The sequence below is a fragment of the Berghia stephanieae genome, chromosome 1 (genome assembly GCF_034508935.2).
Source record: "Berghia stephanieae isolate SIO BIC M18660-M18661 chromosome 1, UCSD_Bste_1.3, whole genome shotgun sequence".
Taxonomy (NCBI): Eukaryota; Metazoa; Mollusca; class Gastropoda; order Nudibranchia; family Aeolidiidae; genus Berghia; species Berghia stephanieae.
Genome location: NC_088360.1, coordinates 137,232,435 through 137,256,822, shown reverse-complemented (window position 1 = coordinate 137,256,822; position 24,388 = coordinate 137,232,435). Strand labels below are relative to the sequence as shown.

The 24,388-nt window shown below is 36.4% G+C and overlaps 2 protein-coding genes across 8 annotated transcripts in view; one reads left to right on the top strand and one right to left on the bottom strand.

Moving 5' to 3' along the window:
- LOC144963316 (nuclear exosome regulator NRDE2-like) overlaps positions 1–10,466 on the bottom strand; it is a 15,647-nt gene extending 5,181 nt beyond the window's left edge. The window contains exons 1-7 of the mRNA XM_078897241.1: positions 10,265–10,466; positions 6,072–6,198; positions 5,413–5,465; positions 4,597–4,753; positions 2,814–3,600; positions 911–1,124; positions 56–313 (exon numbers count right to left, since the gene is read on the bottom strand). Coding sequence (XP_078753367.1) covers positions 56–313; positions 911–1,124; positions 2,814–3,600; positions 4,597–4,753; positions 5,413–5,465; positions 6,072–6,198; positions 10,265–10,358 — 1,690 coding nt within the window. The 5' untranslated portion in view covers positions 10,359–10,466. The remainder of the gene's footprint in view (positions 1–55; positions 314–910; positions 1,125–2,813; positions 3,601–4,596; positions 4,754–5,412; positions 5,466–6,071; positions 6,199–10,264) is intronic.
- On the top strand, positions 10,286–24,388 carry LOC144963318 (uncharacterized). 7 transcript variants are annotated; one of them, XM_078897244.1, is made up of 8 exons: positions 10,286–10,382; positions 16,959–17,049; positions 17,730–17,919; positions 18,344–18,447; positions 20,300–20,467; positions 21,556–21,690; positions 22,864–22,998; positions 24,231–24,388. In XM_078897244.1, exons 2-8 carry the CDS (start codon positions 16,999–17,001, stop codon positions 24,354–24,356), a joined length of 909 nt encoding a protein of 302 aa, XP_078753370.1. In that variant the 5' UTR covers positions 10,286–10,382; positions 16,959–16,998; the 3' UTR covers positions 24,357–24,388. The 7 variants fall into 7 exon arrangements, with proteins under 7 accessions (XP_078753370.1, XP_078753374.1, XP_078753369.1 ...); XM_078897248.1 differs by lacking the exon at positions 10,286–10,382 and adding an exon at positions 10,437–10,510; XM_078897243.1 differs by lacking the exon at positions 10,286–10,382 and adding an exon at positions 10,683–10,941.

The window sequence follows — 24,388 nt, the reverse complement described above, 5'->3', positions numbered from 1 at the left end:
TGAGTCACTATCACATTGATGAAAGGATGATATAGTTGATAAGAGCGACATCTACCTGGAAGAAACCCAACATCACTGTTTCTCTCTTCTCTGTTCTTTTCCCACTTTGTCCATCCTTTGGCATTCTGATCTCCAAACTTTGGTGTTGTACTTTCCCAGAAGGACTCGAATCGACTTGCTCTTTCTTTGGTCGAGCTCAGATTTAATTCAGGAGGGCAGAAAAGGTTCATCTCCACCATGGCCTGAAAACTAGCAACTGCCCGCTCTGTGTAACCACTCTGACGCAGAAAAATACAATACTGGTAAAATAAACCTGTGGAAGAGAGGTAGCAAAAATAGAGTTTCATTCAATTCTAACAGTTATGATCAACATCTACTAAACAAAGGAAAAAGATCACATCCTTACAACACGAAACATCCAATTTTAAAGGTAATCTACCGTTAACATTTGTAAAAAAATATCTGAGCAGCTCCCATTACATATTTATTGAATAATTTTGGAGAAATTTTATCATTCCGGTGGACACAGATTACCAGTACTTCCCTTACCAGAGATACAATCTTCTTCATAATAAAGTGGGATGCAATACCTTGAGATTGAATGTATATATTGTATTTTGATATCCAAACCTTAAAACAGACAAAAATGTCTCAAGTTAAATGGCCTCTTCAAAATGCCCTTTAAATCGTTTAAAAAGCAGCAACTATACATTGTCCTAGATCTTAAACCATCAAAAATCTAAGGTGAACAAAAAAAAAAGGTGGCCACTTCTTGATTTGACTTACAACCTTCTGATCCAAGGTCAATGGATATGGAAGGCTTTCTGAATAACTTTTTTTTCTAAACAAACAAAACAAAACAAAACAAAACAAAAATCCAACAATCATATACCACAGTAATAATTTTTACCAAGCAATTTTTCTTCCAAATGTTCAAATTTCTTGACAACTTCGACCTGTCCATCTAATATGGGTATCAACGTCTGAAAACATTTATGATATTTTTTCAAGACCTTCGTGAAGGAGAAAGTGCTGAGCCGAGCCTGTTGACGAGACAAGTATTGCCTCCAGAGGTCCACATTTGAAGAATGGATAAACAGGAGGTCATCCCAAGCTTTCTGTACCTAGAAATTATAACCAATATCAAATATATCACTAAAACAGTTTATAATTGAAATAAGGAACCAAAAATTAATAGAAATAAGATATTCTTTGCATTGAAAACAAATACAGGCAAAAGGGATAAATTATATATTTCTGTTGTTGTAGATTGGAAAGCACAATGTTAAATGAAATATATACCCAGCTAGAAATGATTAGGTTAGCAAATAATTGTTCAGTCATCATAGAATCATAGCTTGTCGCTCCAACACCGAACCCACTCCACAGCATCTGTGGAGCAGACTCTTAGGTCATGGTCAGTGCAGCTGAGCCCATCCTGGCATTCTCTATGGATGTGCTCCATCGTCTGATCTGGGCATCCACATGTACACAAGCTAGTCTCAGCCAGTCCCCACTTTTTCATGCTTCCAGCTGTTCTCCCAAATTTTGCCCGTGCTCTGTTCAGTGTTACCCATTCATTTCTGGGGAGCTCAGTTCCATAGGGCAGTTCTTGTTTTTGTTTTATTTTTAAGGGTTTCGGCGCTTGCAACACATTAAGGTCATATCAGCGCCAGTAAAAAGGAAGAAAATGGGATAGTAAAAAGTTCTAGAATTACAATAAAGCATCCAAGAAAAGGGAAGACAAAGGGGAATTGGTTCAAATAAGAAACAGGTGTAGATTCCAAAAGCACTCTATCAAAGTACTTAGTTTGAGATCACTAAAAGTATCATCCAGACACAAGCACAGGTCCCCGCCAAGAGGAACACACTCAAATGTTTTACAAATCATATATAATATAAAGAAAGCATAATACTGTGCATAACAGAGAGATGATTTACAATTTTAAAAAATATCATCTCCCAAAACTAACTATACATTCGACTGTTTCCCTCTTAGCCACAGGACAAAACCAAGTAATCTCATTCCAAGACAAAGAGGGAAAGCATGTTGGAAAACAGATATAAGGGGATAGAAGACACAGTTTGTACCCCCCTGCTCACTATGGGAGGTCAGTTCTTCTCTCGGATCTTAACAGCTTCATTTGCATGATGTCCCACTCACTCCATGTGGAAAGCCTGTATACAGCTGCATGGTCAGGGTTGATGCTATCTTCCGTCATGAAGCTCTTTCTTGACTTCAGTCTATTTGTCGATGGGTTGTGGGACATGTAGCAAGCGCCCACGTCGCGTCCCTGGAATCCCTTGCTGGAGACTGATTGCTACAACACGCACAACACCAATTGTTCAGTGAAAGATAGGAACCTATCACATGACTTCAAACTTACCTGGTTTGGGTTTGTATGCCTCCAGATTAGGATGCAAGTGCATTAGCCATGATGCAACCTAGGTTGACTATCATAACTATTCTTTTTCCAAAAGAACATCAATACAGCAAATATTTTTTATATAGTACAAAAGAAAAAAAAAGGCCTTCAGAGCCATTCAACCCATGAAACTGGAGTTTATCCCAGTTTCTATAGCTTGAAGTAGACAATAGCAATTACTTGCTACCCTTCGGATAGGATGCTAGTCTATCGCAAGGTACTTTCCACCAGATCTAACAGACCCAGCTACCCTATCACTGCTGGGTGGTCAGGATCAATCTCGATCCCTTTGCATGAGAAGAAGTGCTCTACCAATTAAGCTATCAGGACCCCCTGCATTGTAAACGCAACATTAAAAAAAAAATATATATATTCACATTCTCTCACCTTATCTGATTCCCAAATGTCCTGATAGAGCTCTAATTGTATTTCTTTTAATTGCAGTGACGAAGGGTTCAACTCGATAGCTTTTTCAAGAATCGCCAATTTCTTCTCAATGACAGATCTTGATGGACGATAGACATCATAAAGGTGAAGGGTTGGCTTTTTAAAGCTTTTATCTTCCATGGCAACAAATTCTTGAAATTTAACAAATTCTAACCACAGTTCAACATTATGAGGCTCCTCTCTTGTTCTCTTATTAAATTTTGCAATTTTTTCGTAAATCTCATCCATAATATAATCATCTCCACCATCTGAAATCGATGGCAGCTTTCCCTTTCCTTGAACATAAAACGACGTGGCTTCATCAAGACAGCTGTAGCTTCCTAATGCATGATCTTTCTTATTCTCCTCAACCCCGGAGGGTAAAGTGATAAATTCAGCTTGGTGAATTATTTTAGATGAATTGGGATCCGAATGGCAAGTAGATCCTCTCTTGCGCACAAGTTTTACATTTTCTCTCCTAAAATAACGCGAATCTTTCCATTTATTCTTTTTTATCTTTTGGCCATCTTCGCCAATTTTACGATCAACTGAGATAGATGGATTTCCAATGCAGGAATAAAATGCCAGTCTGTATTTTGCAACATGAAGTTTTGAGACAGATTCATATGTTCTCAAATCCTTATTAGCCTTTCTGTCAATGTGAAATGCATTTTCTGGTCTCATGTTTGGAATATCCTCAATGAACAATTTTCCCTTATGAAGTTCTGTACCAGAATAAGTGGGATCACTTGAGAGAAAAAAAAACAGAAAAAAAGGAAAAATTATTTTTAATATATTATAAGCATTTAAACAAATTTTTAAACAATTATAAAAATTGCCATAAATTATCATAAAATAACAAAACTGCAAGACAATACCTGGGAATAAATCTTCAATTCTTAATATCAACTTTTGTTTTGTTTGTTTTTACATGTTGCACGTTGCTTCTGACACTTTTCAGTCATTTCAACGCCAGTAAAAAGGAAAATGGGATTGTCAAAAAATTCTAGCTTTTAAAATTAAAAGCTTAAAAGTGCACAAGAAAAATAAGACAAAGGGGATTTGTTCAATTAGGGAACAGAAGTAGATTCCAAGAGCAAACTATCAATCTGCTTAGTTTGAGATCACCTAAAGGTAAAAGTCCAATCCAGACACGAGTACAGGATTCCCACTCAAATGTTTATAAAATATCATATTCAAAACAAAAAGCTTTAACAGGTCTTAAAAGAGATGGTTTACAAGGGGGAAAAAAACTAATACTATACATTTGACTGCTTCCTTCTGAGCCAAAGACCTCGACCAGGGTCAGGACAAATCCAAGTAATCTCATTATAGGACAAATATAGTAATATGGAAAAGGACAAACTAAATATATAGGGGAATAGAAGACAAAACAAGAGTAGCCAACGGGGAAGTCAAAAGATTCCACCCAGTATCATACTTAAGATAGATTCATTTTATATTTTACTTTTTTTCAATAATGAACAGTTTATTGTGCCATATGCAAAAATTACTATAATATCATTCTTGTCAAGAATGGAAAAAAAAAAATATTTGATAACGGACAAATGGAAAAGCTTCCAGAACATTCATTCTTCACATGACTACCGAAAATGATTAAATGATATTTTCACACAGAAATGAAACATCAGGTAAACGAAATTAGCTTCACGCCAAGCTTTCGAAACGACCAACACACAAAAAAACTAAAGATATAAGGGATAGCCAATTAATAAAATGTCACCTTTTCTTGGGAGGAGGACTTGGACTACGTTGCTGGTGTTTTTTCTGTTTGTGTTTCTTTTTCTTCTTATGCTTATGTCTTTCTCTCGACCTTTTCCTCTTCTTCACACTTGACTGCTGGGATTCCTCTTCCTCTTCTTCATAATCATCATCTGCAACTAAATCATCACATACAATTACTTATGTCACTGCATTTCGAGAAATATGTTGGAATTTTAAAATTCGACTTCTAATTATACCAAACAAGTTAAGACAAAATTATAATCCAGACAAAATTAGAAATCCAGTTTATTTTGTGGTCACTCACCTCCATAAAAAAAAATTATTATATCCCAAAGAGCTGAAAATGAACAAATGTATGAAACTAATCAATTGAAAACCGTACCCAATATAAAAAAAAAAACATTTTGAATCAGTGAATTCCTTTTTTTTTTTTTTTCTTCAAATCTTTATATACATACCAAAAAAATCTATTTTCATCAATAAAACGCCCCCCCCCCCCCCCCCAAAAAAAAAACAACAATCCTTGTTAAAATAGAACTGACAATCACTATTGTCACACTTGGTCCTTTTGAATCTCTATGATTAAAAACCAGCTTTAGAAACAAAATGTAAGAGCATAAGCACCAAAGAAAATTTCTTTCCAGGCAGGGGGGTGGGGAAGAACAAATTTCACCTTTACACCAAAGATAAATGTGATTTTTTTTTTTAAACTTTGCTTTAATACTTTACAAGAGTCTAGAGCTCATATAGTATGATATGTTGCTGCTATATAAGCGTGCAGTATTATTATTACTAAACCATAATTTTCAGTTACCTTCAGACTCGCATGATGAAATCTTTCTCTCATTTTCATTCAACGACGCTCCGCTGTTGATTCGGATAAACAAAAAGGTTTTAATTATCAAAGCAAAACATGAAAACATCAAACTGCAACCAAATGTCATCACCTTTCTACCTCATTCTAAAGTCAAATATTTTTACTGAGTCACCACCAACAAAAAAACATTATACATATATATACATACAAATATTTAATAAGAGGAGGAGAATTATCCATCAGACCCCAGTGTACCTCAGACTCGATGAGAGTTTGGCTTGAACAAAGGATAACATTATCTCTTTACACTTACAGTATCATTACTTTCATCAAGATATACATTATAAAGTGAAAACTGACCCACAGTCCCTCTAAACCTTATGTCAGTGGTCCACAGATTTACAACAAAAATATGACTTTTTGACCAACAGTACATCAAACCTCTTTCCTATTCCTCTTAAAAACATATGTAATTGGGTACATGTACATAAATATGTTTTTAAGGGTTTTACAGTGCTTATGACACATTTAGGTCATATCAGCGCCATCAAAATGGATGAAAATAGGATAGTCACAATACTAGATTTACAATTAAAGCAGCAAAGTTTATTACTTTTTATAGTCTACAGCTTCTAGCAGTTTAGTATTATTTTCACCTTATGAGAGGGGCAATTTGAAAACTTGATTGTGACGACTGTTGAATAGCAAGAATTGCATCGAGCGTAGAGGATGCCAGGCTCAAGTTCAATGTTTCAAGGTCATTTGCTTTATCCTCCACTGTTGCTAGATCATGGAATAGAAAGGATAATCCATGAAAGCAAACTTATTTAATAACGAGAGAGAGAGAGAGAGAGAGAGGGGGGGGGGAGAAAGAGGAGGAATGGAGGAGAGGGGAGAAAGAAAGAGGGGAGAGAGAGAGGCGGGGAGAGAGAGATGTTTTCTTAAAGGATTTTTTTCTGGTGATAACCCCATCTCTAGCATTCAGATAAGCAAATGGCACTTGGTTATCAACTTCTGACCAAAAATAATTTGTATCAAACTTTTCAAATTCAAGTCAAGAGCTTATTTCTATGATCAGTGATGTGCATTTTAAAATCAGCACACAATAACCATAAATGGTTTGTTTTGTTTTGTTTTTAAGGGGTTTATGGTGCTTGCAACACATTTAGGTCATATAAGCGCCAGTAAAAGTAAAAAGGAAAAAAAATTGGATAGTGAAAAGATTCTAGATGTGTAATTCAAATGACTTGAGGGAAAAGTAATATAAAGGGGAATGATTCAAATAGGAAACAGAAATAGATTCCAAGAGCACACTATTAGTGCTGGGTCGAGTTTGAAACGATCAAATCGAGCGGGTTTTCGATCGAGTCCTCTAAAATCGAGTCGGTTTCGGGCGGGTTTCGAGTCAGTGACGTCATCGAGCAGTGATTCGTTTGAAAAAAAAAACACGAGCATCTCGGTTGCCACAGGAAACTTCACAGTCCCCTCCCTCTCTTATGTCTGTGGCTGGCTTGACTGCAGCTGGTTATGATGGGGGCTGCCAGATGGCCAAGTTCAAAATTGGTTACTAAGAAATGTTTTTCTATTATTATTCATTTTTAAAAAAAAATCTTTTATTTAAAAAAAAAATGAAAAGATAAGTTTTATCCAACTGTAGTCGATTGTTTTATTAATTAAAATCAATGAGTTTTTCAAGGGAGTCAGGATGATTGTGGTGTTTGATAATGTGAGGTTCTATTTGACTATTTGGCCAAGAAAAAATCTGGCTGTTTGGAAGCCTTGATTTTATTTATTTTAATTAATTTTTTTTTATGATCGTTCGTCGCATCACACGCACACACCCACACACGCACGCACACACAGGCACACACACGCACACACACACACACACACACGCCATCAAAACTGCATCAGTTGTTGATTTGGTGATGGGGTGGCACGTCAACCCCCCCCCCCCCCCCCCCCCCCTAATCAGAGAAGGAATACAGCGATATTCACCTTGACATATTTCATATTTATGTCGCGCCAAAAGTTGTCGGGTGTAACCTACATAACCGCCCCCACCTCACATTTGTCACTGGTTGTCATCGAGGCGCGCGCTTTCTTGCTTTGTCGGTTACCTTTCATCACACATGTTCAAATCTTTATCTTATAGCCTATTTACTACTGCTATTAATTTTATTTAAACAGGTGATATTACGGTTGTTGCCTTTCCTGCTCTCGGCTTAGTTAGGTTGCTTTAAAATTTGGGCAGGAATATGAATATTTAACATTGTTACTTCCTGTTTAGTTTTTCTTTGTGTATGTATGTATGTATGTGTGTGTGTGTGTGTGTGTGTGTGTGTGTGTGTGTTGCTGTTGTTGTTGTTGTGGCTGTTGTTGTTTTGTTGAGTTTTGGGGGGTTTTTTTGTTTTGGTTTTTTTTTTTTTTTTTTTTTTTTTTTGGGGGGGGGGGGGGTGCTTTTCTGACATCCAAACACCAAACCCGAGACTATTTATTTATTTACATTTAGTTACTTTGTTTGGTTTCTTTTTTTTTTCTTCATTTTGTTGTGTGTTTTTTTTGGTGTTTTTTTTTTTTTTTTGTTTGTTTTTGTTTTCTTTTTTTTGGGTTGGGGAGAAGGGGTAGTTTTATCCTTAGTCTTTTTAAAAGATGTATGGGATTACCTAACTTGGAACGCACAATAGGGATCGGCGTCGTTTCTGAGTTCAGTCAATTTGTTTTTAATTTTTTTTATTGCTCAGTCCATTAAAGTGGAAGTAGGTATGTAGCTGGGTGGACGCTATTTTAGATCAACGGAAAGCACTTTTCGATTTACTAGCATCCTATTAAAAGTTTGGGGTCCCAATAGCTCAGTAGGTAGTGCACTCGCTTAACATGCAAGGGAACCGAGCTCGATTCCGGGTGAAGTAGATACATATATTCTGACCCCTTGTCTACCTAGTAGTGATTGGGAAGCAAAGTCTGTTAAATCTGGCGGAAAGTTCCTTGCGATAGACTAATGGGCAATTGCTTTCGTAAGTTTTCCGATATGGAAACCGGACTGAACTCCGGCTTCATCGGGCCCAATAGCTCTGAAGAAGTACTTTTTAAAAAAAAGATTAAAAGCATGCATTTGTTGCGATCCTTAATGTTGTGATTATTAGTTGTTCTGTGGCTCAGCGGTAAGGTGTCTCTTCTTGTCATAAATCAAGCGATGTTAAGCGTTGTAAGTGGTCGAGTGGGTGACAGTGATCCTGGAAAATTCTGATCCCGAAGTTAAGTCCTTGTGTAAGGCACTTACCACACATTACTTTACTCGACTCAGGTGTGAATGTATAACTATCTATAAGCAGTGACGGATACTATTAAGAGTTTTAGTACAAAAAAGACCCGAAACAGGCGACTGGTACTTTATGAAATGGATGTAGGTTTGTATGGCCTGCTAGGGGGAAAATTGAATTATTATGAAGTTCATTGATCCGTGGAAATGAGCTTTGAATTCATACACCTGCTTGACCACTCCGATTCCAATATAAACGACTGATTAATGTTCCCATATTATAAACTATAGTTAGCTGAAAATCTTTCTCTGTCGGGTCCCCAAAAGTATGGAATAAATTAGACAAAGAAATCAAAGACGCTCCCGAGCTTTAATAATTTTAGGATTCTTTTGAAACTATTCCTTTTCAGATAAGTTAGCAATAGTATTTGTTTTGTTTTTTTCCTAGGTATGGTCTTTTAGGAGCAATTTGTGAATTCTGCGAGCTGTTTTGATTGATGATTACATTAACATGTGTTGATATTTATTTTATTAAGGTGATGATGATGCTGGGCTGCTGCTCCTGCTGATAATGATGGTGAAGATAAATAAATTATAAAAATAATGATAAATAAAATTCCCGTTATTCATCCCATAGGGGAGGTTTTTCTCTACGGTCTATTCTAAGGGAAGACTGGAATAACCCAGGCGTCAGCCACAGTGCAGCGCCGCAAATTGAGCTAGGACGAGGTGACTTGCTCAAGGCCACACAGTGCAGCGGCGGGTGATCGAACTCGGTACCTTTGGGGTGCGAACCAAAGACCGAACCGCTGAGCCACGCTGCCCCTAATGATGATGATGATGATGATGATGATGATGATGATGATGATGATGATGATGATGGGAACTAACAAATTACACAGGCATCTAACATTGAAACATTCCATATTCAAAGCTAACGTTTTACTTTACTGTGGGGTAGTGTTCATTGATAGATGGATGCGTGTGTGTCATAGAAATAGCCATAGTGTCTGTCTGTCTGTCTGTGTGTGTGTGTGTGTGTGTGTGTGTGTGATATTCAACCTTTAGTAGGTTTAATGAAGTCTTGTCACACACGCGTGATACACCTACACGAATTTCCCTGCCACCCAGACACACTAACATCTGACAAGAAATGAGGGCTGTGGAAGAACCACAGACTACCGTGTGCAAACGTTGGCGATTGGTATCGGATGGCAAACTGTGATCGTTTGATATGATTCGAAACACTCGTTACTCGTTACCCCTCAACTCGCTCGGATCGTGATCGTCTCAAGTCTCAAGATCGTCTCAAGCTCGTCTCAAGTCTCAAGATCGTCTCAAGCTCGTCTCTACTCGTCAACTCGAATGATCGTTTTATCAACTCGCTCTTCCGGAATTGAGATCGGACGGTGACTCGTGGCTTCGCGCTCGGATGTCGATCGAGTAAAAGCGATCGAATAACCCAACACTACACACTATCAAAGTACTTAATTTGAGATCACATAAGTCATCCAGACACAGTAACACTGTTCTGTAATTGTAATTTTACTACTGACACACCAGAGATATGTTAGTGTTAGCACTTACCTTTACATTCATCACTTTTAGACCCGATCGACTGAGAAATTGTTTCAGCTGAAGCAAACAAAGGTCTTGATTTTGTGTTGTCTTGGCAAGCCATCTAGTTCTTTCACAAGATTATAAGGTTCGACATAGTTCAATGTTATGAATTGTGTTCAAAGTAAATGCTCGTGCATTTCGTTCATTTCGTTAGATGAATGTTTACTATGGTTTTTCGAGTCTTCAGATGAGGAGATTTTCTTTATGATTAACGTGAGTACAACCTCCTAGGCAGTAACAACAGGATTCACTGTAAATTGTAAATAAAGAAAGAAAAATAAAGATAGATAATGATCATGCCATATTACAATAATTTAGACCATTCATTGTCGTTCAATATCATCATATATTTCAAATTGTCTTTTGAAATGTTAATGAAATTGATAGACCTACAAAATGATAATTTGAGCAATTGAGCATATTAGACCGTATTTATACATAGATACATGTCTTGCAAAAACAAGTGAAATCGAAAGCAAAAGTAGAATATTCTGCGGGAATTTGTTGCGTTTAAGCTTTAAATCCTTGGCTTTTAACATAATCATGAAGAATACAACACAAGGAACGACCCTGACTTGTAATGAACTGTGGAGTGTTACGTTGACCGATAAGTTCACAACATTAGCAATAGCGACTCTATTCAGGTGCGTTCTCTGTTCTCTCTCTCTCTCTCTCTCTCTCTCTCTCTCTCTCTCTCTCTCTCTCTCTCTCTCTCTCTCTCTCTCTCTCTCTCTCTCTCTCTCTCTCACTCACACACACACACACACACACACACATAGACATAGTGTGTTATAGTTATAAGCATGTCCGTTGACGTTGATGAACATCATAGTCATTGCATTCAATTATGTTTCCACTACTTTAACTCTCTCCTCCTTACAAGCCATTTTCATAACTTTCACACTCAACACTCAACAACCAACACAAAAATAGATTTTTCTCTCTCAAACAGAAAAGCTACAAGTTCTTTCTATCTACATAGTATTGTTTAACTCAGCAAAATGAGCTCTACAACTACAACCCTTATGTCAAATTTTTATGCAGTAAAAACAACAAAAATTTTTAAATTTATGATGTCAAAAGACTAAACTGCATACTATTGCTGCATGAGAAAATTGTTGATTCCATCTGAACGAATGTGATTTTTTTCCTGTGGATTTTAAGGAGAGGGTTTAACACTTCTTTTCATGCCTCGAGTCACCCATATCCCCATTGAAATTAAAAGAAATCTGAATTCACAGGAAAAAGTGCAATGCACATGGTGAGATGGTACAATGAATGTGAGCAATATTTTGATTCCCAACATTTAAAAAAAATCCATATAATCGTCACTGAAGTTTTGTATTATGAGCCTCTCTGAAAGCAATGTGCTATTAATTATGACGTAATCTGCCAGTACTCGGTATTCTGGCTGTAGGACTCCATGGCTGGGATGGGTCCAGATGGCCACAGAATTCTTGAGTTAAAACTATTAAGACATAAAAATACAGCTTATCTTTCTTTCAGGTGTTGGTAAGTAGTTGAAATGAATAAGGAAGAGACTTAGATTGAAAGGTTCTCAAGCTTAATACAACCCGGGGTGAGGCAGAGCGGAAATAGGGATGACCATCATTGCTCACCGTAGCCGTATATTGGTTTACAGCTACAATTAGATCAAATTGTTTTGAGTTAGGAAAGAAAATCGAAGATTATATTGATGATTATTTTGGATTATTATTACTTATTCAACACTGTTTCGCCTATGCTGCCCTAACCAACAAAAGGACAGTATCTCTCAAAAAATCATAAAATCACTTTTTTTACTAAATCGAATCTCTGGGACATAGGGAAGCTTACAAAGTTGTCAGAATGATCATAACTCAAATATTTTTGAAATTAGAGGCGATTAAATATTTGCTTGAAACAGTATCCTATTTCAACCCCATCGTTAACCAACAAAAGGACAGTATCTCCGACGGCCGTAGTCCGCCCCGTAAATATTGACGGTGTCCGTGAGCATGCGGTGGCATCAACGAGTGGCGTGACGAAGATGCCGCCGTATGGCGAGCAATACCATGCGAAACTGTTGGTGACGATTTGATTGGTTGACGCATAAGTCGCCAACGCCAATGACGTCATCCGTAACATGACATCATAGAGGAACACTGTAACTTTCTATCGCGTTGTTGTTTACATGAGAGAGAGAGAGAGAGAGAGAGAGAGAGAGAGAGAGAGAGAGAGACTGGCATACAGAGAGAGAAACACAGAGAGAGAGAGAGAAACACACACACACACACACACACACACACACAGAGAGAGAGAGAGAGAGAAAGTCAGTAACAAACAGAGAGCGAGAGAGATGGATGCAGAGAGATATATTTTTAAAAATAAATAAATAAATAAGAGAGAGAGAGAGAGAAGAGAGAGAGAGAGAGAGAGAGAGAGAGCGTGCCTTTTAACGTGTATTCATTGGGAATGGGAGGGAGGGTGGGGTCTTTTGAGACAATAAACAATGTGAGTGAACCATTGTCTATTATATAAGAAGTCACAGGAGTGAACCCAAAGAAAAAGGGGAGGAGAGTTTAATAGCTGACAATTGGCCACAAGGGGTTGTGATAACGAGTGGCAGGTCCTAAATAACTCGACGTTGCAACTCAAACAAGAAGATTCAATTATATGATTTCATGTAAGTCATTACAAATTAAGCCCAACCCGCTCATCTTCAAGCTGTCATCTGCTCAAAATGGAAACAATGGAACAAATGATTTGACCAGTCCCATTTTTTAAATTGCAATCTCATTGGTCAATATGTTTCCCATTGATTGACTTTGACTTCTTTTGAAACGAAGGGCTTTCTTATACTATCCCTACCTATTCTTTGCTCCACCCCCTCTCTTCTTTTCCCCGTTTGTTTATCTACCAGTCTTGCTCGCTCTCTTTGTCTCCCTCGTGTTTCTTTCACACATACAAACACACACATAAACACACACACACACACACACATATTTATATCTTTATTCTATTTAGCTCCTGCCCTCTACAATGCACAAGCAGTCTCTCTCTCTCTCTCTCTCTCTCTCTCTCTCTCTCTCTCTCTCTCTCTCTCTCTCTCTCTCTCTCTTTCTTTCTTTCTTTCTTTCTTCCCCCCTCCTCACCCCCCGTTCGGGGCGGAGGGTCATATAATTAATAATAATAATAATAATAATAATAATATAATAATAATAATAATAATAATAATAATAATAATAATAATAATAATAATAATAATAATAAATAAATAAATAAATTACTGTGTAAAATGTCAACAATTAACTCCCTTAGTCTAACCGCATACTCTATAGATAGTATGCAGATGACGTCACTCAGGCCTTTGTTATTGTTTTTGCCATCCGCGTTTGTGAGTTGTTCTCACTAAACTGTATTAACCAGACTATAAAAGTTCATGGTTACACAGAGTTTGTGTGTTGGTCCGTTATACTTCCGGATGGCAATGTTGTGAACTCCTTGGCCAAGCGCATTCTATCTATATAGAATCGAACGAATGACCTTCACATCCGACAGCAGTAGTGACATACCACAACGCGTATGTTTGACCCAGCGACATCTAAGTTTGACCTCGTCCATTGGATGTTAAAAGTGGAAATACCTGCTTTTAACAACTGTTTGGATTGCAGTTCTTATATCTTTGACAAAATTATGCGTCCGTGATTAAAGACTAAATTGCTGCAGACACTGAGTTCAAAATCAATCTAATCTATGACATAAGTTGTAAATATTCACGTATTACTTTCCACCAGATCAAAATATCAAGCTAGCTATTTAGTGGCTGATTGGTGGGCAGAGGGGCTTTATAAACAAGTAATAAAAATGAAAAAAAAAACAAAAAAACAGAAAGCAAAACCATTACAAAACTTTATACAGCTGGCAATAAAAAACTGATCCCCTTGCTTGTTGGTCGGATGCTCAAACCAAACATTTAACTTAAGTATACTTATTTTTCATTCATTTCAACTAATTAGTTTGTGTGTGTGTGTGTGTGTTTGTGTGTGTATGGGTGTCGGTGTGACTGTCTGTCCAGGTGTTTTTTGTTTAGTTGTTTTTTTGTTTTTGTTTTTTTTTTTGTGTTTTTCTTTTAATCGTCTTCATATCTCTCACTTTCCACACATCCTTCTATTTTTTGTCCAAACTTTTGGAGAAGGTAGTACTAACACAATTATTATCTCATCTTAAGAACAACAGTTCAGTCAGCCTACAAATAGCAACACAGTACTGAAACGGCGCTTCTTAAAATCTTTTGTTATATAATGCGGACGCTAACAATATCAATTTATTATGCCTTTAAGATCTTTCAGCTGCCTTTGACACAATTGACCATTACATTTTGTTAAGAAGACTAGAAAATACGTAGGCGTAAAAGGAATTGCCCTTAAAACGGTTTACATCATACAAAAATGTATTTAACAGGATCGATGGCAGACTGTCGTGGTGAATGGTATTCAGTCAGAACAATTTTTACTAAACTTTGGAGTGGGTTCTTGGCCCTGTCATTTTTTCTGTATATAAGCACCCCTTTCTAGTGTGATATCCAGATTCAATCTGAGTTATCATTTTAATGCTGGTGATACGCAAATGTATGATTCAGTACCCCTAAGTAATTTACAATTCTTAATACAACGAATTTCGAGCTGTTTTATGAGATTAAATCTTGAATGTACCATAACAAGTTAAAATTAAATGATAGTAATAATAGTAAAACTGAGATTTTAAAGCGTGGAAGGCAAATAATTCACCTATTACTCTCGGAAATAGCACAATAGAATTTTCAAATAAAGCAAAAAACCTTAGCGTCATCATTGATAAACATATTTCCATAACAAGCTGCTACGTGAATAACACCATAAATCTATGTACATAGAAATGAATAAAATAAGCAAAATTCGTAATTTAATATAGCCGAACTTTTAATTAATTCCCTTGTTTTATCTAAATTGTACTATTGTAACTCCCTGTGGGCGAAATTAGCTTAAGACAAAATAATTTTTCTGTTCATCTTATAAGCTCATAATTTAGGCACCTTTTAAATTTAGTAAGAATGATGTCGCCTATTTCATTCAGTATAAATGTACCAACAAATTTCGTTCCATTTCATGCTTTTCGTTTCCTATGACAATGAAGATATTGATTTTAAAACAAAAAGGGATGTGTGTGTTGGGGGCGGGGGGGGGGGGGGAACATACCCTATTTTCCAGCTATTCTTAGGTTTAATTCACTATCACTCACTCACCCCATATCGTTGTACAATGACAAAACCCTGATACACAATTAAAGTCTAATTTGCAAGATAGCCAAAATCATCAATACGCGTAAATTAAAGCTATGATGCTTAATAAAAATAGACTCATCTTGAAAAAGGAGTCAGGGTCTAAAAGATTGAGGAATAGTCTAATGTATTATATCAGAGTCACACCTACAAACTTGACTTGTTTGATCTCGGCAAGCGAGCGCCACAGCCGATAGATCCCCTCACACCAGGTCAAACACACTTAGCTTTGCCTCTCACTCGTCCGTGATGGCGAGTGCTCGCCCTCGCTGACGTGAAACGTTTGTCGATCGAGTTATTCGTATTTTGCTATATTCTTAACTGAGATACTGTTCTTTTGGTGAATACGGACGAGGCATTTTGCGTTGCGGTTAACCAGGGTGAACAGTATGTGAGACGGTCGTATAAGATACTGTCCTTTTGTTGGTTACAGGTAGAGTTATTTGCTTGGCTTTAACCAAGAAAGAACAGTATCTCAAAATATTACGCAACATATTACGTCAATGAAATCGCCGACTCACAGAAAAACGCAATTTATCATCAGCTATTATTTAATGTTAGAAGACTTCCACTATGTAATAGAATTAAAGAGTTATGAATGAAAAAACTAAATGTGTCGATTGCGGCAAAACTGGCTGGATCTGGGTCAGCCCAGATACTGTCCTTTTGTTGGTTAGGGCAGTATGAGGGAGGGGAGGGTGAAGTGGCCGCGTGGTTATGGTATTGCATTATGTCCCAGTAGGTCCTGGATTTGAGCCTTGCTTCAGTCACTTTCATTTTTTTTTCCCTTGGGCAAGATTATTACCTCACTTTGGACATCATAGGTGTTTCCTGTTGACATCAGATGTTGGATGTAATATTAATATCTATATTACTAATAAATTTATTGACTATGTGGTCTTGTGCTTTGACAGTCATTTTCTGGTTCGAGTTCTGCTATTGAGGAGCAAATTGAGAAAAATATGTAACTGGCCGGTAACAGCATTGTCTCTGTCGTGTCTCATTTTATATGTTAAGTACTGGTGTAGGCAACACCCTTGGCAAAGTGTTTAGTTGTTATTTAGTGGATGAGCTATGTAAAAGTGCGATTCACACACAAAGGGACTGAGATCAATCTGGGGTTCAGTCAGGATTATTTTCTGACCCCCTAAGTCCACCCAAGAGTGATTTGGGTGTTAGATCTGATGGACATTACTTTGTAATAGACTAGCGTCCTTTCAAAAGGATAGCAAGCAATTGCTATTTTCATTTTCAAGCTAAAGAATCCAGGATAAACTCTGGCTGTATGGGCTTAATGACTCTGAAGGATTTCTATGTAAAAGCTCACTTCTTTTTTTCTTTTTTTTTTTCTGTGTTTCCTAGAGCTAAAGGTCAAAGCATTGTTCTCGGGTGTGAAGATGGAATGGTTAGACTACATGATGTCTCCATGAAGCCGCCAGACACCAGTCCTCAAGTGAGTAACGGATTTTTTGTTGGTCTTTCTTTTTATTTTTATCAATTTTTCCATATATTTAATTTTTTAAAAATCATTTTTAAAATTATTATCATTCATTAAGAAAATGAAGAATATATCTTGTAGTAACAGGTACACCCTGACAATCAGTGGTCGGTGGACAGAGGAAACTATATACAAAAAATGTGTTTTCTATTGGCATAACATCAAGGTCCTTTGATTTGGATCTGGCTTCTTTCGTCAGTAAGGCTCGTGAGCAGCGTCAAAGATTTTAAGAAAAAGCTGAAAACTTATCTTCACCAGAAATTTTTTACGTAGATGTTTTCTGCAAGATGAGTTAATTGTTTGTTTTATTTTTAGTTCTCATTTGTTAATGTCACTTTTTATGTCATTTTGTAAAACTTGTAAAACTAGTGTGTACAGAGTCTTTTGGCACTGTATGAGTGTGTTTATGGTTTGTTAAGTGATATTGTAAAGCGCTTTGAGGTTTTGGTATTTAGCGCTATAGAAGAGTACTGTATTATTATTATTATTATTATTATTATTATTATTATTATTATTATTATTATTATTATTATTATTATTATTATTATTATTATTTAGATACATAGTGGTGGGCTCATACCCACAAACCTTTTTCAGATAGAATATAACCATTTTATTATATTTTATATTTTCAGACTATTTTGGAAACGAAGAGTGGTCCCATTCAGTGTGCAGCAGTCCATGATGTTACAAGATTTTATCATAATGACCTCATTGTGGGGGACTCATATGGAATGTTAACTATATTTTGCAATCATCAAATATTATCAAGACAGAGTTTGTCAAATAACAGTATAATTTGCCTTGCAGTCATAGAGGAAGAAGGTGACCATGTTGAATTGCTTTTCTCTTATAAATATGAAAATAATGTTTTAAGAATAGCTTTTTTTTGTTTGTTTGTTTTTTTAAATTAAATTAACCTATTTATGGATCCACTTGGATCAGATCTTTTTCTTTTAGAAATGATGCATACAGTTGGTCTCTCGAGTAGGTTTTATTTGTTTTGTTTTTTTGTTTATTTTGTTTTTTGGGGGGTTTTTTTGGGTGGGGAGGAATGGGAGCATTTTAATAATATTTAATACATATTGCGCTTTATAAAAACTCGGTTTGTTGCTTTTGGTTTCTTTTGGGGGAGGGGGGGGTTGTTGTTTTTTAATTTGTTATTTTTTTTTTTTTGTATTTTGATAATGTCATATTTTTTCTATTGCTCAGTTCAATCGTATCTCGTTTTCATTTTGCATCTCTCCAGATGGGGGCTCTGTCATTGTCACTTCAAATGATTCTGGTGTCATCACAGGCACATCATCAACAGCTGAAATGTGGAGAATAGATTTAAACAGTTTATCCAATAATGTATGTTCAAAGGATGGTTGACATTTTCATTTTCTTTAAGGGGCGGTTTGGGTCTAATTATTAGGAAAATCCTTCAAAAATTTGATTTTGAGATTTTGGTGGAAAATGATATTTTATTATCTTAGAAATAATATAATTGAAGTCCAAATTCTTAAAGTAGACTATAAAGGCACGAAATACACAGTCGAAAATGGTACAGGTAGTAAGAAATGTGTGAAAAACGGGAAGCCATTTTGCTATTTTCTCAATATGTCATTTTTCTGAGGGTATGGGAAACTGTGTCAAACGTTTCTCAGAATCTATTCAATGAAATTGTCTGAAATTTTCCACAGTTATGACAGAGATAATGTATTGTGTCACCATAGAGAGATATTTTTGATAAGATTTGTGAATTTTAAATTAAAATCCTAAATCTGAATTTTTTACATCAATTTTGTCATAACATTTTGATTCTCAACTTTGTAATGATCTAATAAAAATTCCATAAGCTAAAGCCGTAAAATCTCTCTATGGTGACACACTATGGTACAATGTTGACAAGAGGGAAGAATATGGAGGTCATTCCTTCATTAGTTTTTGTGGAACGTTTGCCACAAGATTGTTATATCTTTTGATGTCAGACCCCCAAATTAGATCGCAAAATGGGTATCAACACAGATAATTAAAAATTTTCACCATTAATGTTGTTTTTTAACCTATATTGATGATACAGAATGATTAAAACCGCCCAATATAGGTAATTAAATTTTTTTTAGAAAAGACCCAAACCGCCCCTTAAAAATTCATATCCCAGGAAATTCTATTTTGTATTGAAAAAGAAAATAAGAAGCCTTTCATTATCATTATGTTAATGCAGCAGAAATCTGTTCCACTTTTCATGGTATAAACTATCTGCAGCTATGTGGTCTTGTCATATGACACTTGCTTTAGGATCGGAAGGTCCTGGGTTTGAGCCTCATTCAGCGCATAGTTGTGTCCTTGGAAAAGGCTTTTTACTCACATTCTCACACCGTACTCCGGTGTAAAACGAGTACTTGGCCATAAAGAGCGTTGTCTCTGTCAGGAAAAAATTGTAAGATTGTCTAACGAGCATCATGAATCGTTCTACATGTTACGTGTTGCTGTTGGCCAGAGACCCTTTGTAAAGCACTTTGAGCATGTTAAATGGATATTGCACTATATAAAAGCTCAAGTTAAGTTAACTCAACAGTAAAATATCTTGCTAATCTCTGAAGAATGCTTTAGTCTGTCGCAGAATATTTTTCTGTAGATCTGTCTAGTTTATACTGAGCTACCCACTAGTTCCTGGCTTGATAGGGAGGCTAGAAAATAATTCCAATTTAATGCATGCAGTTAGAACCAGATTCAGAAAAGGTCACTTCTACAAATCAATTTTGCATTCTTTGAATTACCACCATAGACCTAGCCAATAATAATTGTATTGATTATTGACTCTCCTTTTGATTTGAAAGGCTGTGTTTAACCAGGGATTTTTAAAAAATATTTGAAGTTCTATAGAGCAGACAAGCTTTTATAGTTTTAATGTTAGCTTTAGGCTCACTATGCAAGGATCCTGAGTGAGGAAAAGACAAACGGTATCAAACTCTTTGCATTAAAACTCTTGAATTTTGAGAGAGAGTTTTGTCTTTAATTTTTTTTTTAGATGTCTTTTAAAAATTTCTTTGGGGTATATGGGTTGTTTTTTGGGGGTTTTTTTTGGGGGGAGGGGGTATGTTTGTTTGTGTAATTGTTTTTCTTTTGGGAGGGGCTGGGAGATAAATTTTTTTTAAATCTAAATTATCTATCCGAACTAAAAATTCTTTAAAAATTAAATGACATTTGAACTCCACAGAATCCATCATTGCATATTAAAATAGCATGTGTGTCTGCTGTTCATCTATCGGATTCCAGTGGAAGTAAACGGAAATACATCCTAGCAGCCGACAATGCCAGGAGAGTACATATAATATGTCAAGGGTCTGTCGTCTCATCTCTACAAACTCCTGCCAATATCACAGCTGTAAGTATCGGTTCAATTTGTTGATTTGGAGATTGTTAGATTTTACAGTGCTAACTACTTAAACTTCTTCTTCTTCTTCTTCTTCTTCTGCTTCTGTTTCTGCTTCTTCACATAAACCGCTGACTCTGTGATGGGGTCTTTTGACCTTCCACAGAGGGCGAGAGGTCACCCTTGTTGTATCTCCTATGGTGACCTGAAAAAAGCACTAATTAGCATTAATAGTTTTCTCTTGGAATCAATTTCAATTTGATCCAGTCCCCTTTGTCTCTCTTTTTATCGGCTGCTATTTATTATAAATTTAGAATGTTTCTTCTGGTCCAGCTTATTCTTTTATACTGGCACTGAATTGATCTAAAAGTGTCACAAGCGCCGTGAAAACCCTTAAAAACAAACAAGCAAACAAACCAATGATTCAGTCAGATTGAGTATTACTGTTGATAATCATATTCAAGGAAAAATGATGGTACTTTCCTGATATTCCCGAGTGCATCTTTCCTTAACAAAGCAAGTGGGTTGTTTCAAAAATGGAAAGTTTTGAGGGAAATCATTGAAGTTACTGTTAATATTAAATTCACCCATTTTTTTCATGGAGACCTCACCATAGTCACTAAAGAAACTGTAAAAATCAATCGTGAGTTTCTTGAACCATGTGTTATATTACTTTTACTTCTCTCTCAGTGAAAATGGTAAGACATGACATCAGATTGTAAAAAAGTCAATCCCTTTCCATAGAGTGTTATTTAAATGTTTTTTTAATTGACTTTTATATAGCACAATATCCACTAAAAGTGCTCAAAGCACTTTACAGGGGGTCCCTGGCCAACAGCAACACTTAACATTTAAGACGTGACATGACGTCTGTTAGGCGATATTACAATTTTTTTCAGACAGAGACAACGCTGTTACGGCCAAATGCTCATTTTACACCTGAGCACGATGAGAGAAAGTGAGTAAAGAGCCTTTTCCAAGGACTCAACTTTGCGCTGAGCGAGGCTCGAACCCAAGACCTTCCGATCCGAAAGCGAGTGTCATACCACAAGATGACATAGCCGCACATTATTTAATATTATTATTTTTATTCTTTAAAGATGACACAAGGGAGATTTGTTCCCCCTAGCCAGCTGACTCTTCCATCAGGTGTGGCTTCTTCATCAGCATCAGATAACCAGCAGATTGCGCTCGGTGCCAGCAGTGGATCTGTCTACATCATGCATCAGTTCAATGTGAGTATCATGGAGAATGAGATTTTGTGACGGTTTGGATAGAATGAAGATGACGTCACTCGAGTCTTTGTTATTGTTTTTTGCCATCCACATTTATGAGTAATTCTCACTAAACTGTATTAACCAGACTGTAAACGACAAAGATGACACATAGTTTTGTGTGTTGGTCCATTATATTTCCGGATGGCAATATAGTGAGTTTCTTAGCCAAGTGCACACTATCTATAGCTTTGCAGCATTAACTGCTGTTGTGATATGTTCACAATCAAAGGAATTTAACTAAACTTTTCTCATTTACCTGGATTCAAAATCACACTATTGTGGAGGGCATTGTAACCAAAGAGCTTGAAATGAATAAATGGAAATGGTGAATGTATTTCTTTGCCCTATTTTTTTCTCCCTTATTATTTTCCCTATAATATAGAACAATTCGGAACAATAGTGTGATGTAAAAAAAAAAAGCTGGTACCAATCTCTTTGGAAGTGTGAAACCAACCCTCTGAAAGACTGGATACATACATTATGAAACTAATCGTCTGGTTTCAGAGTGATGGCATCTTATTTTCTAGCCTAATTAAATGCTGATCGTCAAAAAAGATCATCCATCCTTGTTCTTTCCGGGTATTGATTGGGTAGCTGGGTCTGTTAGATTTAATGGAAAGTACTTTGCAATAGGCTAGCATCCTATCCAAAGAGTAACAAGCAATTGCTATTGTCTGTTTCACACTATAGAAAACCTGAATAAACTCCAGCTCCATGGGCCCAATGGCTCTGGAGTACTACATGTGTTGATTACTGATACTGATCCCAAGTCACTCTAAAGTCCTCTGTTTCTTTTTTTAAAATTGGAGATACTGCAGCATCCAGCAAATAGAATGTATCAGATTTGCATTACACCATTTCTCTAAGAGGCCATGAGTTGAGTCACTTCTGCTGGGTCTTGCACGGAATTTACAGCAACTCAGAGTGGTTCTATCACTTAAGTAAAATTTCCCTTCAAAAGAATATATAGGAAAAAAAATAATTAAACAGAAGTGTCATTCCTTGTAACACAGTAGTATAAAAATAATTGTCATATTTATATCAGGTGCATATGAATTTTTGTAGTAAATAATTGTCAACGTTTTTCTTGTCACAATATTTATATCATCTTTTTTAAACTTCACACAACAGGTTACACTGGATGAGTATGTGAACACCAATTCACCCGTAACTTGCCTTTGCACGCTACCACAGCCAGAGAGCAACACGGATTACCTTCTCTGTGCCGGCCATTTCAGCTCACTTTTGGTTTTCAAAGATAGACAGGTGAGTAACTATCATCTTCAAGGCAGACATAGTCAGATCTAATGAATGTGAAGTCACACCAGCTCAACTTCTTTGAAATGGCATAACATTCTGAAAAAGTGTTAATGATATTATTCCAAGCAATGCAGAAAATAAAACAGAATTTATCATTTTTCAACTTTTTAGATTGCGGCTATGTGTTCTTGTAGTATGACACTCATTTTCAGGTCGGAAGGTCCTGGGTTTGAGCCTCGCTCGGCACATAGTTGAGTCCTTGGAAAAGGCTCTTTACTCACATTCTCTGTCCATACTCAGGTGTAAAATGAGTACCTGGCTGTTTACAGCATTGTCTCTGTCCAAAAAAATTCTAATATCGCCTAACAGGTGTAATGACACGTCCCACATGTTAGGTGTTGCTTTTGGCTAGGAACCCCTTGTAAAGCATTTTGAGCACGTTTAGTGGATATTCCTCTGTATAAAAGATCAATTAAAAAAAAAAAACTTTTAATTTTTAAACTCTTGTTATCAGTGCCTGCCCTTTAATTTTCTTTTATGAGAGCTGGTGTATGTCTTCTACAAGTAGGAGTTGTCAGGGGTCATTTACTCCTTTGAGTGGTTTCATGAAGGCTTCTTGAAGTTTATACTGATTGGCAGTCAATAGAACTGTTCTAATGGAGGCCACTAAACACAAGTAAAACTTAGCCCCTATAGTTCACTTTGAGTCACTGCACTGAGGCTGACACTTGGGTTATCTCAGTCTTTTCTTGACATAGACCATAAAGAAAAATTTCCTGTCAGGATGAATGAAGGGGTAAATATTATGTTTTTTGTTTTGTTATTTTATAGAATTTATGCAACAACAAAAAATACCAAAAGATTTAAGTTTATTAGTAATCAAGTTATGTATTTTGTATTTTAAGTAGATAGTCCTTCAGAGCCAATAGGCCCATAGAGCCGGGGTTTATCCCAGTTTCTATAACATGAAATAGGCAACAGCAATTGGATAGTTTATCGCAAAGTACTGTCCACCAGATCTAACAGACCCAACTTCCCAATCACTGCTGGGTGGACAGGGGGGTCAGGAAAAATCTTGACTGTACCCAGGATCAATCATGGTCTCTTTGCGTGTGAATCAATTGCTCTACCAAGTGATCTGTTAGTAACCAAGTTATGTATTTTGTATAATATTTTATAGAATTTCCATGACTGCTCATCCTTTCTTCTCTTATTTCCAAAATACACTTTTTTAATAGCAAAGCACAGAGTACCATACCACTGACTGGGTTAGCAACATCGTCACCACAGATTTAGATGAGGATAATGTGCTGGAAGTCGTTCTAGGATGTATGGATGGAACTGTGACAGCTTTGAAAATATGACATTACAATAAAAGCATGTATTATAAACGACA

Bases quoted from the DNA above. Each gene is read 5' to 3' on its own strand.
- LOC144963318 (XM_078897242.1), top strand. From the start codon at position 16,314: ATGGTATTGCATTATGTCCCAGTAGGTCCTGGATTTGAGCCTTGCTTC. The intron at 18,448-20,299 runs GTATGTTCAAAG...TGAACTCCACAG, and splicing joins TAAACAGTTTATCCAATAAT to AATCCATCATTGCATATTAA. The intron at 21,691-22,863 runs GTGAGTATCATG...TTCACACAACAG, and splicing joins ACATCATGCATCAGTTCAAT to GTTACACTGGATGAGTATGT.